Source organism: Linderina pennispora, assembly GCF_002104995.1.
Source record: "Linderina pennispora strain ATCC 12442 chromosome Unknown DL89scaffold_1, whole genome shotgun sequence".
Classification (NCBI taxonomy): Eukaryota; Fungi; Kickxellomycota; class Kickxellomycetes; order Kickxellales; family Kickxellaceae; genus Linderina; species Linderina pennispora.
Window position 1 is genome coordinate 1,863,973 of NW_024468249.1, and position 13,376 is coordinate 1,877,348.

Sequence of the window (13,376 nt, forward strand, 5' to 3'; positions counted from 1 at the left end):
GCCAGAGTGCCTCCTAAAGCCGTGTGCTGTGTCGGTAGCAGATAGAAAAAGAGAGGGGACTGGCCAGGTAAGCACCAAGTGACGAAATAGAGAGGAATGGGAGCGTAAGAGGGGTGGCCCAGGGGGCGGGCGTTCCAGCTATTTAAGCCGGTGAGACAACCACGGCCATGCAAAGAGGGGACTCGAAAAATGTATTCCATGTAAAGGCACCAGCCTGGCCGAATGACTGGCTGTGGATACCTCCTTCCCCCAATGTTTCAAAGAGGCGCCGTCGCAAAAATACGAGCTGTTGTTTACTGCCAAAATGTGCAGCTGTCCTGGGCACTGCTTTCTTTTTGCGAGCGCACATGGCCACAACCAGACGCTCATAGGTCTGCGTGGGCCCGTGGCTTTTTCCGGCTTCCACTGCAAGCGCTCCTTGATTGGCGAGGTAGCTCCCGCCTAGCCAGTCATGCATGGGGCATGCTGCTCAGGTGGGCAGCATCGTGTTTCCATACGTGGCCCTGGGCTACAGTTGCGCAGACGACAGCATTCCACAGAATGGACCCTAGCAGTCTGCGCAGCAGCTAGTCGCTGTCGCATGTGCTACGGAGGTCTCCTTGCCTTACTCTATGCGCATTAGTGGAACCGAGCTAGTGAAGACTGAGAGGGAAGAGAAGGAGAGGCTCTGCCCTACCGTCTGCTCGTCTGGGCGCACGTGGCCTGTTTGCTAAAAAAAAAGTACATGACTCGAGCCGCGGTCCACAGCGATCACAGCTGCCCATTTCGTCATAGCCCACCAAGCTCCTGTGTGCTCTGCCTTTTTCAAGCTCGACTAATTTTGCACCTCGGTTTCTACATATTCACCATGGCCCACCAGAGCGGAATCAAGGTCTCAGACGAGCTCGCAACACGGTTCATCAGCGCGCTGAATGACACAACTACGCGCGCACTCAAAGTCAGCATTGTCAATGAGTCGCTTGAGGCGGCAGATGAGCAGACGGTCAGCGGCACCTTTGATGAAGACTTTGCGCATGTGGCCAGCCTCCTACACGACACCGACCCCTGCTACGTGCTGGTCCGCCAAGACCTTGCTGGCAACAAATGGCTGTTCTGTGCATACATCCCCGACAGCGCCAAGGTGCGCGACAAGATGCTATATGCGTCAACGCGGGCGACAGCAACAAAGATGCTTGGCGACTCGTATTTCGTCGACTCGCTGTATGGCACCACCCGTGATGAGTTCTCGCTGGCCGGGTATGAGCAGCACCGGCGACATGAGGAGTCGAGTGCGCCGCTGACAGAGCGTGAGCTGGAGCTGGAGCGGATCAAGGAGATCGAGAGCAACTCAGTCGATGTACCAACGCTTGATACTCGCAAATCACATGTGACGGGCGTCAGCTTCGATATCGATGAGCAGGCACGCGAGGCGCTGCACAGCTTTGCCTCAGGCACAGTCAACTTTGTGCTGTTGGCTGTGGATAGCAAGAACGAGCGCGTGCTGCTGGACCGTAGCGAGTCGCTGCAGGACCACGGGCAGGTTGCCGAGTGCTTCCCGGATGATATGCCGCGCTTCGCTTACTACTGGTATGACAGCACCACAGTGATGTTCATTTATGCATGCCCCAGCAGCAGCAGCGTACGGGAGCGCATGCTGTACTCAACGTTCCGTGCGGGGCTTTGTCACGAGGTCGAAGCGCTGGGCGTTAAGGCGGCGGTGCGGATGGAGGTCGATGAGCCGCGTGAGCTGACAGCGAGGGCGCTGGAGGACGAAGTTGGGTTCAAGACCGACTCAGGCGCGTCCACGCCGCGTCCGCCGGCCACACAAACCAAGTTCAGGCGGCCAGCTCCGCCTGGGCGTCGTCCACGGACAACCAAGCCCTAGCCATTTTTTATATCACAACCGAGCCGAGTTGGGGAGCGGCAGTGTGCCGAGCCGGATGACGCGGCACCCACTATGCAGCCTGTACCAGCCCTACGTAAAATTCTACCAGCGTCATTCTGCATTCGTACTCGCTGTCTCTTCTCTCGTCTGCAATCCACCGTTTCCTTAGCTCTACTTTTGCCATTTGCAACGAACAGGAGGAAATTCTCGCTATCCATTTTATTTTTTGCTTGCAATGTTCCTTACTCGCTCAGAATACGACCGCGGAGTCAACACATTCTCGCCTGAGGGCCGTCTGTTCCAGGTCGAGTACGCCATCGAGGCCATCAAACTTGGCTCGACTGCTATCGGTATCCGCACCTCTGAGGGCGTCGTGCTGGCTGTGGAGAAGCGCGTAACCAGCCCCCTTCTGGTGGCCGACTCGATCGAGAAGATCCTCGAAATCGATACGCACGTGGCGTGTGCGATGTCTGGCCTGACTGCCGACTCGCGGACCATGATCGAGCACGCGCGCATCGAGGCACAGAACCACACATTCAACTATGACGAGCCCGTACCGGTGGAGAGCGTGACGCAGTCGGTGTGCGACCTGGCGCTGCGGTTCGGTGAGAGCACGGACGGCCAGCAGTCGACGATGAGCCGGCCGTTTGGTGTCGCACTGCTAATTGCCGGCGTGGATGACCGCGGACCCCAGCTGTTCCACACGGATCCGTCGGGCACGTTCTGGCGGTACGAGGCGAAGGCAATCGGCGCCGGCTCTGAGGGCGCGCAGACAGAGCTGCAGGAGCAGTACCATCGCGGTATGTCGCTGGAGGAGGCCGAGACCCTGGCGCTCAAAGTGCTGAAGCAGGTTATGGAGGAGAAGCTTAGCAGCACCAACGTCCAGCTTGCCAAGGTCACCGAGCAGACGGGATTCCAGATCTACACCAAGGATGAGCTGGAGGCAGTTATTGGCAGGCTCTGATGATCTACTGTCCTTTTGAAAATCAAATCATAATCAGCACCACTGTTTCTTTAGCCAACAGATGGAATCGAGCATGTATGTGATGTCCCGCAGACATGCTGGGCTCGTGGCCGTATACGTGGCTGTTTAATCTCAGCTGCAGTAGCATGCAGTATGACTGAAAATGTCGTATTAGAACAAGTACAAAGTGAGTGTAGAAAGGAAGTGAGCTGAGAAATGAGAAGGAGATTGTACGGATCACTACTTGAACTGCTCCTGCTCGGCGACAATGTCGTCGTAGTGACGGAAGCAGAAGTAGAAGACCACAGCCATGACACCAAGGACGGCAGTCTCGGCAGCAAACACGTACAGAACCTGGGGATCACCGCCCCAGATCGAGAGGATCAGACCGATAAGAGCACCACCGCAGTTGGTGAACAGATAGACTGAGGTCAGCACCGACTTGAGCTCGGCAGGGGCCTGGCTGAAGGCAAACTCGAGACCAGTGACCGAGGCGAAAATCTCCGAAATGGCCACGGCAGCATACGGAACAATCTGGTACCAGACGCTGATGTGGTTGACGCCGTCGTTCATGATCTCAGGACCACTGAAGTCGAAGTTAGGACCCTTGGTGTAGATGATCTTCTGCAGGACAGTAACGTAGATGAAGCCGCAGACCACAATAACGAAACCAGTGGTGATACGAGCAATGGGACCGAGACGAAGGCCGCAACGACGGAGCATAGGGAAGACGAAGTTATCGAAGATGGGGATCGAGATGACAAGCACCAGGCTGTTGACAACATTGAGCTGGTCAACTGAGAGCCAGTCAGGGCGCTCCATGGTCATACCCTGGTTGATGAAGTTGTCGCTCATGTTGTTGTACAGAGCCCAGTAGAGTGGGTAGAACAGGAACACGCGGCACGCGCGCAGACTGCGCTGGAGGCCAACAACGAACTCATCATTCCACTCCTGGCCCTCAGCGTTGAGCGACGCATCAAGCCAGTGAGCCTGACCCTCGCGCTTGTTGGCACGGGCGTACTTGACACAATGCCAGACCTTGACAAGCACAGTGCCCTGGGGCTGCTTCTTGACGTAGTGCTTGGATCCACCAATAAAGATGACGATACCCACGAAGAACATGATGGCAGGGATCATGTAGGCAATGGCGTACGACTTGTGCAGAGCGACTTGCGGGCAAATCATCTGGCCAACAAACGAGCCGATGTTAACAGACCAGTAGAAGTAGCGGAAGCTGCGCTCCACCGACAGCTTGCTGTCCTCGTAGACACCAGGGGTCTTGGTGGGCTTGTAACCGACCGGGATCTGCTCAGCCATGAACGACGACACGTTGGACTTGATGCCACCAGTACCGAAGCCGATGAAGGCAAACACCGCAATGCAGAAGCCAGCGAGACCGAAACCGCCATTGATCGAGAAGTCTGCGGAGGAGATGGCGAGCAAGATAAGGCCGATGAGATACAGAACAGAGAAGATAATGATGGTCTTGAACTTTCCGAGCCACTGGTCAGCGATAATGGCACCGAGAATGGTAGTAGCGTACGACATGAACTGGTTGACACGGTTGAGGGCAACGGCTTGAGATTTCGAGCGGCCGAGTTCCTTCTGCAGATAGATGCTGAACATGATGGTGGCACCGTAGTAGGCGAAACGCTCGCACAGCTCCATGACCACAACGATCATCGTCCAGAAGCTCAGGGGCCCGGCGACGGCCTTGGTCATGTCGGCAGGAACCTCGACGACCTCGCAGTCCTGTTCATCCTTGTACTGGCTCTCCTTGTCGAAGCTGTTTTTGTCGTCGCCCAAGCGGCCATTGACACCCTTCTCCATGTTGGAGAAGTTCGCCGCTAAGGCGCTCTTGTTGGTTGGGCGCTAATGAAGAACTCATCTGGGGAATGATGGGCAGGAGGGGAAGATCTGTAGTGCTAGGCAGTAGTTAAGAAAGGCACCAGAGAATGAATATACTAATTCCTGCAAATATGTGGAAGAATACAAAATAGTAGACGTGTGGCAAGGCTTTGTTCTGCTGGAAAGCGGGCGCCAAGCAGGCTGATATTTATATGCTTTTGGATCCAGCCGTGGGGCAGGCCGCGCGGACGGGCTCGTCAGCCCTTGCGCGGCTGGGCTGTTCCTGTATCACCCCACATGAGGGCATCTGCGCTCCTCTGCCTCTAGCGGCTACAGTGGGAAGCTGATTGCGCGGATGCTAGAGGGCCCGTCTTATTACAGGCATTTGATTGCCATACCCAACATGAGCTCCATAGCAAAAGCGTATTGGGAATCGCCGTTAACGTGAGAAAGTGTGCAATGTGCAAGAAACTCATCCCCTCTTTGGCACTCGGGCTTGTCGTACAAGCCTATCCAAAGACCGTATGAGGGAGCACTGATCCTCCGTATATGGCAACACACGGCCCTCCCGCCAATCGCGGGGTGGTTTCGGTAGCCTACGAAGCGAGTGTTGGCAAAGCTACGTAAATGGCCAGCAAAGGTGCAACCCAACATCACTCGGGACGTATTGGCTTTCATTTCAGCCTGCTTTGGGCGGCTCACCTGAGGTTGAATGGGAGAGACCAAGAGGAGGATAAGCTCGCTATCGCGCCTCATCGGAGACAAAGGTGTATCCAATGCATCTGATCGTACGATTTCCGTGGACTGACGGGTGCACCACCGATTGTTTTCTGGTTTGGGCGCAGCAAATACCTGGGATCCCAACCCTGCCACAAAAGCCTCCACGGACCAGCACACGCCTCCACCAGGGGATTAGTCTCCGGACGGCACTGCGTGAGTAATGGTGCGTGGGGCGCAAGTCGCCGGCCTATATGACTCAACAGGCACCAATATTGAATCGGCTGAGTACGAAACACGGGCGTGGATGGATGATCGATCAGGACCAATTCGGTGGTAGCGCGAAGATAGCAGATCGTTCATGCAAGGGAGCAAACTGCGCGATTCGATTTTTCTTTGGAACCTTTGCGGGTTTACTCCGAACATTGAAGCGGTACAGCGCCGTTTGAGGGGCTGGCCAAAGAGTAGACATCCGCCGATAAATGGACCTCATCTCCATGTTGGACATTCGCACAGTAGCTACTATCATTTGCTAGATCGTCTCAGCGACGTGTACGCACCTCAATGCCAATCGCTGCCTGCTATATTCGTCGCTATTAAGTAACAGCTCCTTGATCATGCGTCCACTGGTCTGGACCCACAACCTTATCTCTCCCGATCCAGGAAAGCCAATATAGCACATAGTTCATACCGTACAATCTTGGGAGCGGGCCCTAGTAGACGTGTCTACTGTATGCATACCAGGCTGCGCTCCACTAAATGCTGGACAGTGGATGCCTGCGGCTGAATATATGTAGCCGAGTGCCCAAAAAGCTGTCGTTACCAGAACTTTATGTTATAATAAGAAAAGTACAAAAACTCAATGAAGCAGAGAAATTAGGTGTTTTCATGTGATGCTTCTGTAGAAGGAAGCTGGGTATGTTGTCGAGTTTACTTGGCGAAACTGCTCCTGCTCGGCGACAATGTCGTCGTAGTGACGGAAGCAGAAGTAGAAGACCACAGCCAGGACGCCAAGGAATGGCTAGTCTCGGCAGCAAACACGTACAGAACCTGGGGATCACCGCCCCAGATCGAGAGGATCAGACCGATAAGAGCACCACCAGCAGTTGGTGAACAGGAAGACAGCGGTGAGGACGGACTTGAGCTCAGAGGGAGCCTGGCTGAAGGCAAACTCGAGACCAGTGACCGAGGCGAAGATCTCCGAGATGGCCACGGCAGCATACGGAACAATCTGGTACCAGACGCTGATGTGGTTGACGCCGTCGTTCATGATATCGGGACCACTGAAGTCGAAGTTAGGACCCTTGGTGTAGATGATCTTCTGCAGGACGGTAACGTAGATGAAGCCGCAGACCACAATAACGAAACCAGTGGTGATACGAGCAATGGGACCGAGACGAAGGCCGCAACGGCGGAGCATAGGGAAGACGAAGTTATCGAAGATGGGGATCGAGATAACAAGCACCAGGCTGTTGATAACGTTGAGCTGGTCAACCGAGAGCCAGTCAGGGCGCTCCATGGTCATACCCTGGTTGATGAAGTTGTCGCTCATGTTGTTGTACAGAGCCCAGTAGAGTGGATAGAACAGGAACACCTTGCAGGCGCGCAGACTGCGCTGGAGGACCAACAACGAACTCGTCATCCCACTCCTGGCCCTCAGCGTTGAGAGCACCATCAAGCCAGTGAGCCTGACCCTCGCGCTTGTTGGCACGGGCGTACTTCATGCAGCGCCAGACCTTGACAAGCACAGTTCCCTGAGGCTGCTTCTTGACGTACTTCTTCGAGCCACCGACGAACACAACAATACCGACAAAGAACATGATGGCGGGGATCATGTAGGCCAGTGGGTACGACTTGTTCTTCGCGACCTGCGGGCAAATAAGTTGGCCAATGAAGGCACCAACATTGATAGACCAGTAGAAGTAGCGGAAGCCGCGCTCAACAGTCAGCTTGCTGTCCTCGTAGACACCAGGGTCTTGGTGGGCTTGTAGCCGATCGGGATCTGCTCAGCCATGAACGACGACACGTTGGACTTGATGCCACCAGTACCGAAGCCGATGAAGGCAAACACCGAAATGCAGAAGCCAGCGAGACCAAAGCCACCGTTGATCGAGAAGTCTGCAGAGGAGATGGTGAGCAGAACAAGGCCAATAAAGTACAGCAGGGCAAAGAGGACAATGGTCTTGAACTTTCCGAGCCACTGGTCAGCGATAATGGCACCGAGAATGGTGGTAGCGTACGACATGAACTGGTTGACACGGTTGAGGGCAACCGACTGCTGACTTGGAACGACCGAGCTTTGATTGCAGATAGATGCTGAACATCAGCGAGGCACCGTAGTAGGCGAAACGCTCGCACAGCTCCATGATCACGACAAGAAGGGTCCAGATGCTGAAGCTTGCCGGCAATGGCCTGCGTCATATCAGCGGGCGGTTCAATCGTGCTCCCTATTCTTTAGGTTTGAGTCAATGTCATCGTAGTAGGCAGTTGTCTCGCCGCCAGCGAGCTTCTCTTGGGTGGAGAGAGAGTCCGTCCGCATAATCCTTGGGCTGGGAGCTCATGGTTCCTGGAAAACGCAATCTTGGGCTGGGTTTGGCAGGCAGGAAGAGCTGGACGAATAGATATGAAAGTGATATTAAGATGAGAAGAGCAGGACGGATAAGATGTCTTCTAGCAATATATTAGTGTAGCAGTAAAGATGTCCAGTGGTCACAGCTGTGGAGAGCAGGACGCAGGTGAAATTGAAGGTGGGAGAGAGAGCTAGATTGTTAAGTGTCAATGGGGAAACGGGGAGGGACAGGTGGGCGAACTTGACGGTGCTTTTATACGCTGTTGAATGGATAGAACGGCCATTTGGCATGCGTGGCGTCCGGACAGCTGTTGTTTGCTGGCTATCACAAGCCTAGCACCCATCATTTCGCGCCTGGATCCCCTATCCCCCTCGCCTGTCCCAGTTCAAAGCAAAGGGGAACGTTCTTTCTCCACCACAGGCAGGGAGCCATTGTTTGCTTCTTCGCACGCATTCTGTGTGTGAAAGGAACATCCTGCACCCAAGCGAGTAGGACGATCGTATATTCACATACTCCCCACCACTATCCAACAACAGTAGCCAATGGTTCCAGAACAGCCTAAAAGAGAATACTAGAAACGCTGCAGTTGGGTATCTAGAAAGAGGCTACTCAATATGGCAAGAAAAGGGATTGCCACGTCCGCGCGCTCCGAGATTTGCATATAGACAGCAAATAGACGGCAGCTAAAGGAAGGGGAGGGGCATATGCAGCATGCATTGCGCTAATGCATCGAGTGTTGGCTGTGACCAAATCCGGTTCCACACGGTCACCTTCCCAGACAGCTTCAGGCAGGCTGAATGGACCGAAAGCTGAATGTGGTGCCGGCCTGCCACACATGTCAAGCCAGGTGTCGGCATTTTCGTGGGAACAACGCCGATCTTGGCTGATTTCACGAACCATGAGAACATTAATTCGCCGACGGCTGGCGCATTTAGCAACGGGGGCACTCCTGCCCAGCGTTCTTCTCCGCTTTGCACATTTGCAGGCTGTTTGTGGTGGGAGCATACACGTCGCATGAACACAGATGGGAGAGATAGGTACCACCGAATCTTGCATGGTGTCCCCAAGATAGGCAGTGGGTATGATGCAGGCCACATGCCGAGTGATAGCTGGGTCGCTGGAGAAAAAGAGGAGGTATGGACCCCTCAGCTGAAGTGCCCTCAAAACAAAGTGTCGGACTGTATCCGGCGCGCCATTGGCACTAGCAGGTTTCCACTAAGGTAACCATGCAAAATCGTATGATCTTGACTCCGGGACATTTGTGTTTTCCTAGAGCAGTCTAGCCCAACCCAGTGCGATACTCCATTTTCAAAGTGTGCAACAGCGTTGTGAGTCGCAGGGGGGTTTTATTAGAACTGTCTGGGCAATAGTCCCAACCAGGCTCACAGTTCCAGCGAGTGCGAGATGGCATAGCTCCATTGTGCTTGAGGCTACAGCTTCGGGTTAGCCTGCATCTGCTTGCGGCGAGCTGCCTCGCGATCACGCAAAACCCTCCGGAAGAATCTTGCCAGAGACGGACTTGGGAATCTCGCCGACGATCTCCACGCCACCGCGGAGCTGCTTGTACTGAACCACCTTCCTTATCAAGCCATTCACGCACCTCATTGGCAATGGTTGGGGTCCTGTGCTCAGACTTGACCACGATGAACGCCTTGGGTACCTCGCTGGCGCGCGAACTCGTCGTAGGTGCCAGTGACGGCGGCATCTAAAACGGCCGGGTGGTCAGTCAGCAAGCCCTCAAGCTCTGCTGGTGCAACCTGGAAGCCCTTGTACTTGATGAGCTCCTTCTTGCGGTCAGTGATGTAATAGTTGCCTTCCTTGTCCATGTAACCAATGTCGCCAGTAGTGCAGGAATCCGTCCTTATCAATGGTCTCAGCAGTCGCCTGAGGATTCTTCAGATAGCCCATCATAATATTTGGCCCCCGCAGGCATAGCTCTCCTACCTCGCCAATCTGGAGCTCATCGCCTGACTCACTAACAAACTTGGCTTCCATATTTGACAGAAGGCTGCCGATTGGCACCAAATACTTTGTCAGCGAGCAGCGTGCGATGGGTGGTTGGGCTCGACTCAGACAGCCCGTAGCCCTGGGTGATTGGCGCCCGGATACGCGCCTCGCACTCGAGCTGCAGCTCCTTTGACAGCGGAGCGGACCCTGAGTTGGCATAGACAAAGTTGGACAGGTCGTACTTGCTGACGATCGGGTCCTTTGCCAGACGCAGGATGATCGGTGGGCCAAGATGCGCCACACTAGCCTTGTGCTTGTCGGCAAGCGACACAAACTTCTCAAGCCCAAAGCTGCGCAGAATGACCAGATACGCGCCCTTGGCAAGGCTTGACATCATAATCACAGTCAGCCCGTAGATGTGGAAGAACGGAAGCGCTGCCATCCACGCCTGGTGGTCGTTTTTGGCGTCAGCAGCCGTGATCTGGGGGTCCTCCTTGTCAAACTGCAGATTCTGCATCACATTACTCACCACGTTACGGTGGCTGAGCATGACTCCTTTGGGCAGGCCAGTGGTGCCTGAGCTGAACACAATAAATGCTGGTGTGTTGGCTGCCTCCTGCTGCGTTGTGAGCTGGATACGCGGGAACGGCTTGTCAGATACAATGTCCAAAAACCTGTTCACTCCATCAACTGTGTAGACACGGCTTGTCGGGAATCGAAAACTTGGCTAGTTTAAGCTGCCTCCTTGATTGTTGGAACAGTGTCCTGGATTGTAACCACATAGCTGACCTCGGCTAGTGCCAGCTGGTAAGCAAGCTCGCGCGCAGTGTAGTGTGGGTTTGCAGTAGTGACAATGCCGCCAGCCAGATGCGTGCCAAAGGCAACCACTGGGTAATACGCAGTGTTTGGCATGACTATGGCCAGTACATCGCTGCGCTTGAAATCCAGGCGTTGTTGACCAGACCCGATGCGAACCCAAACGACAGGCGTTCTAGATCAGCGAAATGTCAGTGTGGTCGTGTCGTCAACCTAGTGCTGGCAGGTTCGGAATCTCGACCATAGATGCTGTTCTTGCGCGCATACTCGAACAAAAAGGTTGGGAATATCGGCATTAGGGATAGCAATATCTGAAAATGGAGATGTGAAAACCATGGCAATTACCGGGGTGTGGTGGAGGACAGTGTATTCCAAAACTCTACCAGCAAACAGTATGACGGGGGGCTGTGTGTGTTTTATATTAATTTTGGCGCAGGAGTGCATGGAGGCGGGGAGATCCAAGACGGTAGGGACTTGTCGGTGTTCGGGGCTAGCTTTAGGCTTGTCTGCCCGAGCTTTAGGAGCTGCTCCTATCCTTTTTGAGAGGTGCACAGCCCATTCCCGAAATACCCGCAGCGAGACAAAGCCATTCTGTGCGGCCATCCCTTCTGTTTTCTAGTTTGCATATAGGTCAGCATGCGTTTCAGGCCATGGATAAAATGTTTCTCCACTGCTAGTCACAACCGTCGTAAACATCCTATTAGAGCTTGGCCATTAGCTGCTTGCGCTTTACCATTTCGCGGATCACGGAGGACACGGCGAAGAATCTTTCCGGTCGCCGTCTTGGGGATCATGTCCGATGACCTCGAACACCACCACGGAGTCGCTTGTACTGAACCACCTTCTTATCAAACCATTCGCGCACCTCATTGGCAACGGTGGGGGTTCTGATGCTCAGATTTGACCACAATGAACGCCTTGGGCACTTCGCTAGCACGCTCCTCGTCGTAAATGCCGATGACTGTCGCATCCTGCACCGCTGGGTGGTCCAGTCAGCAGACCCTCGAGCTCTGCCGGCGCAACCTGGAACCCTTTGTACTTGATGAGCTCCTTCTTGCGATCGGTTATATAATAATTCCCGTTCTCATCAACATGGCCAATGTCGCCGGTGTGCAGGAATCCGTCCTTATCGATGGCTTCGGCTGTAGCCTTGGGGTTCTTCCAGATATTCCTTCATGACATTTGGCCCTTTCATACAAACTTCACCAGCCTTGCCAACAGCGAGCTCATCGCCGTTCTCATCAACGATCTTAACCTCCATGTTCGACAAAAGCCAACCAATGGACCCCAACAAGGTTGGTGGAAACCCGCGACCGATGCGACATGGGGCTAGTCTCGCTGACGCCGTAGGAATTCAGCACTGTTGCTCCTGTCCGCTCCTGTACTTCGGCTTGGAGCTCCTTGGAGAGCGGCGCTGCCGCCGAATTCATGTACACAAAGCTGGTCAGGTCGTATTTGCGGGCTACTGGGTCCTTGGCTAGGCGAAGCAGAATCGGCGGGACAAGATGGGCAACGCTTGGTTTGTGCTCCTGCACTAGCTTGCAAAACTTGTCGACTTCAAAGCCGCGCATAATAACCAGCTTGGCTCCCTTGGCAATTCCAAGCATCATTATCATTGTCAGTCCGTAGCTGTGGAAGAACGGAAGCACAGCCATCCATGTCTGGTGGGAGCTTTTGGCGTCGACGGCACTAATTGTCTCGTCATGTGTGTCAAACACAATGTTTTGCAAAATGTTGGCGACAATGTTGCGGTGGGTAAGCACAACCCCCTTCTGCAAACCCGTGGTGCCTGAGCTGAATATGATGAACGCCGGCACCGGTCTTGACCTGCTCGAGGGTAGTAAGCACCATTCTGTTGAACGGCAAAGGGCTTAGAAGCTTGTGTATGGTGTTGCCGTCTCCGTCGATGGTGAAGATCTGGGAATCTGGGACAGCCATTTTGGCGAATCTCAGCGCTTCACGAACAACTGGAACGTGGTTCTTGATAGTAACCACAAACTTGGTGTCAGTAAGCTTAAAGTTGTGCGCCAGCTCGCGTGCCGTGTACTCGGGATTCGAAGTTGATGCAGTCCCACCAGCCATCTGTACGCCAAGGACAATTGCCGGATAGAAAGCCGTGTTGGGCAGCACGACGCCCAGCGTGTCTCCTGGCTGGAACCCTGCCGTGTTGACTAGACCGGAGGCGAACTGGTGCGTGAGCTTTTCGAATTGAGCAAAGGTCAGGGTGGCACTGTCGTCAATGAGGACAGGCAGGTCAGGATTTTTGCCGTAGGCAGTGTTGCGGCGAACATGGTCAAACAAAAACGATGGCAGGTCGGTGTTTGGAACGTCGAACGGTGGGAGCCTGGATGAATGAGGCATTGGGTTGAGTGTCTTGGACTTTTAAAAAGAGAGCAGAATGTGGGAGTCCGAAATAGATGAGAGCTGAGATAGCAAGAGGCGTGTCTGTCGAAACCTCGGTGAATTTATTTACCACTAGTGACCCAGGATGCCCGCAAAAGCGCCGGGGCTTTGACCCCCTTCGTGCCCCCGTGCTTACATGCGAGTGCATGCATTGCCTCAGAAATTCCTAGGCGAAATGATTGACGAGTAGCCTTCCACAGCGCCCAGCCGCATTTGCGCTGGAAAAATGTGGCCCAGATGCATTGCA

General features: G+C 54.2%; 7 protein-coding genes across 7 annotated transcripts; 2 read left to right on the forward strand and 5 right to left on the reverse strand.

Moving 5' to 3' along the window:
- Positions 1–734: 734 nt before the first annotated feature.
- DL89DRAFT_15298 (actin depolymerizing protein) lies at positions 735–1,981 on the forward strand. The gene has a single exon (XM_040883568.1). It carries the CDS (start codon positions 848–850, stop codon positions 1,862–1,864), a length of 1,017 nt encoding a protein of 338 aa, XP_040747596.1. The 5' UTR covers positions 735–847; the 3' UTR covers positions 1,865–1,981.
- On the forward strand, positions 1,982–2,938 carry DL89DRAFT_15297 (N-terminal nucleophile aminohydrolase). The gene has a single exon (XM_040883566.1). It carries the CDS (start codon positions 2,100–2,102, stop codon positions 2,826–2,828), a length of 729 nt encoding a protein of 242 aa, XP_040747597.1. The 5' UTR covers positions 1,982–2,099; the 3' UTR covers positions 2,829–2,938.
- A 136-nt stretch (positions 2,939–3,074) lies between these two features.
- Positions 3,075–3,797, reverse strand: DL89DRAFT_264271 (PTR2-domain-containing protein; the record flags this gene model as incomplete). The annotated part of the gene is made up of 1 exon (XM_040886182.1): positions 3,075–3,797. A coding segment is annotated over one exon (723 nt), but the record flags the coding sequence as incomplete, so codon positions are not given.
- Positions 3,798–6,203: 2,406 nt separating this feature from the next.
- DL89DRAFT_264272 (PTR2-domain-containing protein) lies at positions 6,204–7,213 on the reverse strand (the record flags this gene model as incomplete). Its single annotated transcript, XM_040886183.1, has 5 exons — positions 6,204–6,305; positions 6,328–6,414; positions 6,435–6,443; positions 6,517–7,003; positions 7,029–7,213. The coding sequence occupies 5 exons, from the start codon at positions 7,211–7,213 to the stop codon at positions 6,270–6,272; spliced, it is 804 nt and encodes a 267-aa protein (XP_040747599.1). The 3' UTR covers positions 6,204–6,269.
- DL89DRAFT_15309 (uncharacterized protein) lies at positions 7,200–7,921 on the reverse strand. Its single transcript, XM_040883569.1, has one exon. The coding sequence runs from the start codon at positions 7,812–7,814 to the stop codon at positions 7,332–7,334; it is 483 nt and encodes a 160-aa protein (XP_040747600.1). The 5' UTR covers positions 7,815–7,921; the 3' UTR covers positions 7,200–7,331.
- Positions 7,922–9,803: 1,882 nt separating this feature from the next.
- Positions 9,804–10,699, reverse strand: DL89DRAFT_15325 (acetyl-CoA synthetase-like protein). Its single transcript, XM_040883574.1, has one exon. The coding sequence runs from the start codon at positions 10,458–10,460 to the stop codon at positions 9,939–9,941; it is 522 nt and encodes a 173-aa protein (XP_040747601.1). The 5' UTR covers positions 10,461–10,699; the 3' UTR covers positions 9,804–9,938.
- A 317-nt stretch (positions 10,700–11,016) lies between these two features.
- DL89DRAFT_264273 (acetyl-CoA synthetase-like protein) lies at positions 11,017–13,148 on the reverse strand. Its single transcript, XM_040886184.1, has 8 exons — positions 12,544–13,148; positions 12,013–12,515; positions 11,907–11,981; positions 11,728–11,884; positions 11,642–11,705; positions 11,538–11,613; positions 11,482–11,508; positions 11,017–11,453 (listed from the first exon to the last, which is right to left on the reverse strand). Exons 1-8 carry the CDS (start codon positions 13,085–13,087, stop codon positions 11,427–11,429), a joined length of 1,473 nt encoding a protein of 490 aa, XP_040747602.1. The 5' UTR covers positions 13,088–13,148; the 3' UTR covers positions 11,017–11,426.
- Between the last annotated feature and the right edge of the window lie 228 nt (positions 13,149–13,376).

Coding starts and splice junctions, on each gene's coding strand:
- DL89DRAFT_15325 (XM_040883574.1), bottom strand. CDS start 10,460: ATGCTCAGCCACCGTAACGTGGTGAGTAATGTGATGCAGAATCTGCAG.
- DL89DRAFT_15298 (XM_040883568.1), top strand. CDS start 848: ATGGCCCACCAGAGCGGAATCAAGGTCTCAGACGAGCTCGCAACACGG.
- DL89DRAFT_15309 (XM_040883569.1), bottom strand. CDS start 7,814: ATGACGCAGGCCATTGCCGGCAAGCTTCAGCATCTGGACCCTTCTTGT.
- DL89DRAFT_15297 (XM_040883566.1), top strand. CDS start 2,100: ATGTTCCTTACTCGCTCAGAATACGACCGCGGAGTCAACACATTCTCG.
- DL89DRAFT_264273 (XM_040886184.1), bottom strand. CDS start 13,087: ATGCCTCATTCATCCAGGCTCCCACCGTTCGACGTTCCAAACACCGAC. Junction 12,516..12,543: donor CCTCGAGCAGGTCAAGACCG/GTGCCGGCGTTC, acceptor TATTCAGCTCAG/GCACCACGGGTTTGCAGAAG. Junction 11,509..11,537: donor ACAAGCGACTCCGTGGTGGT/GTTCGAGGTCAT, acceptor ATGATCCCCAAG/ACGGCGACCGGAAAGATTCT.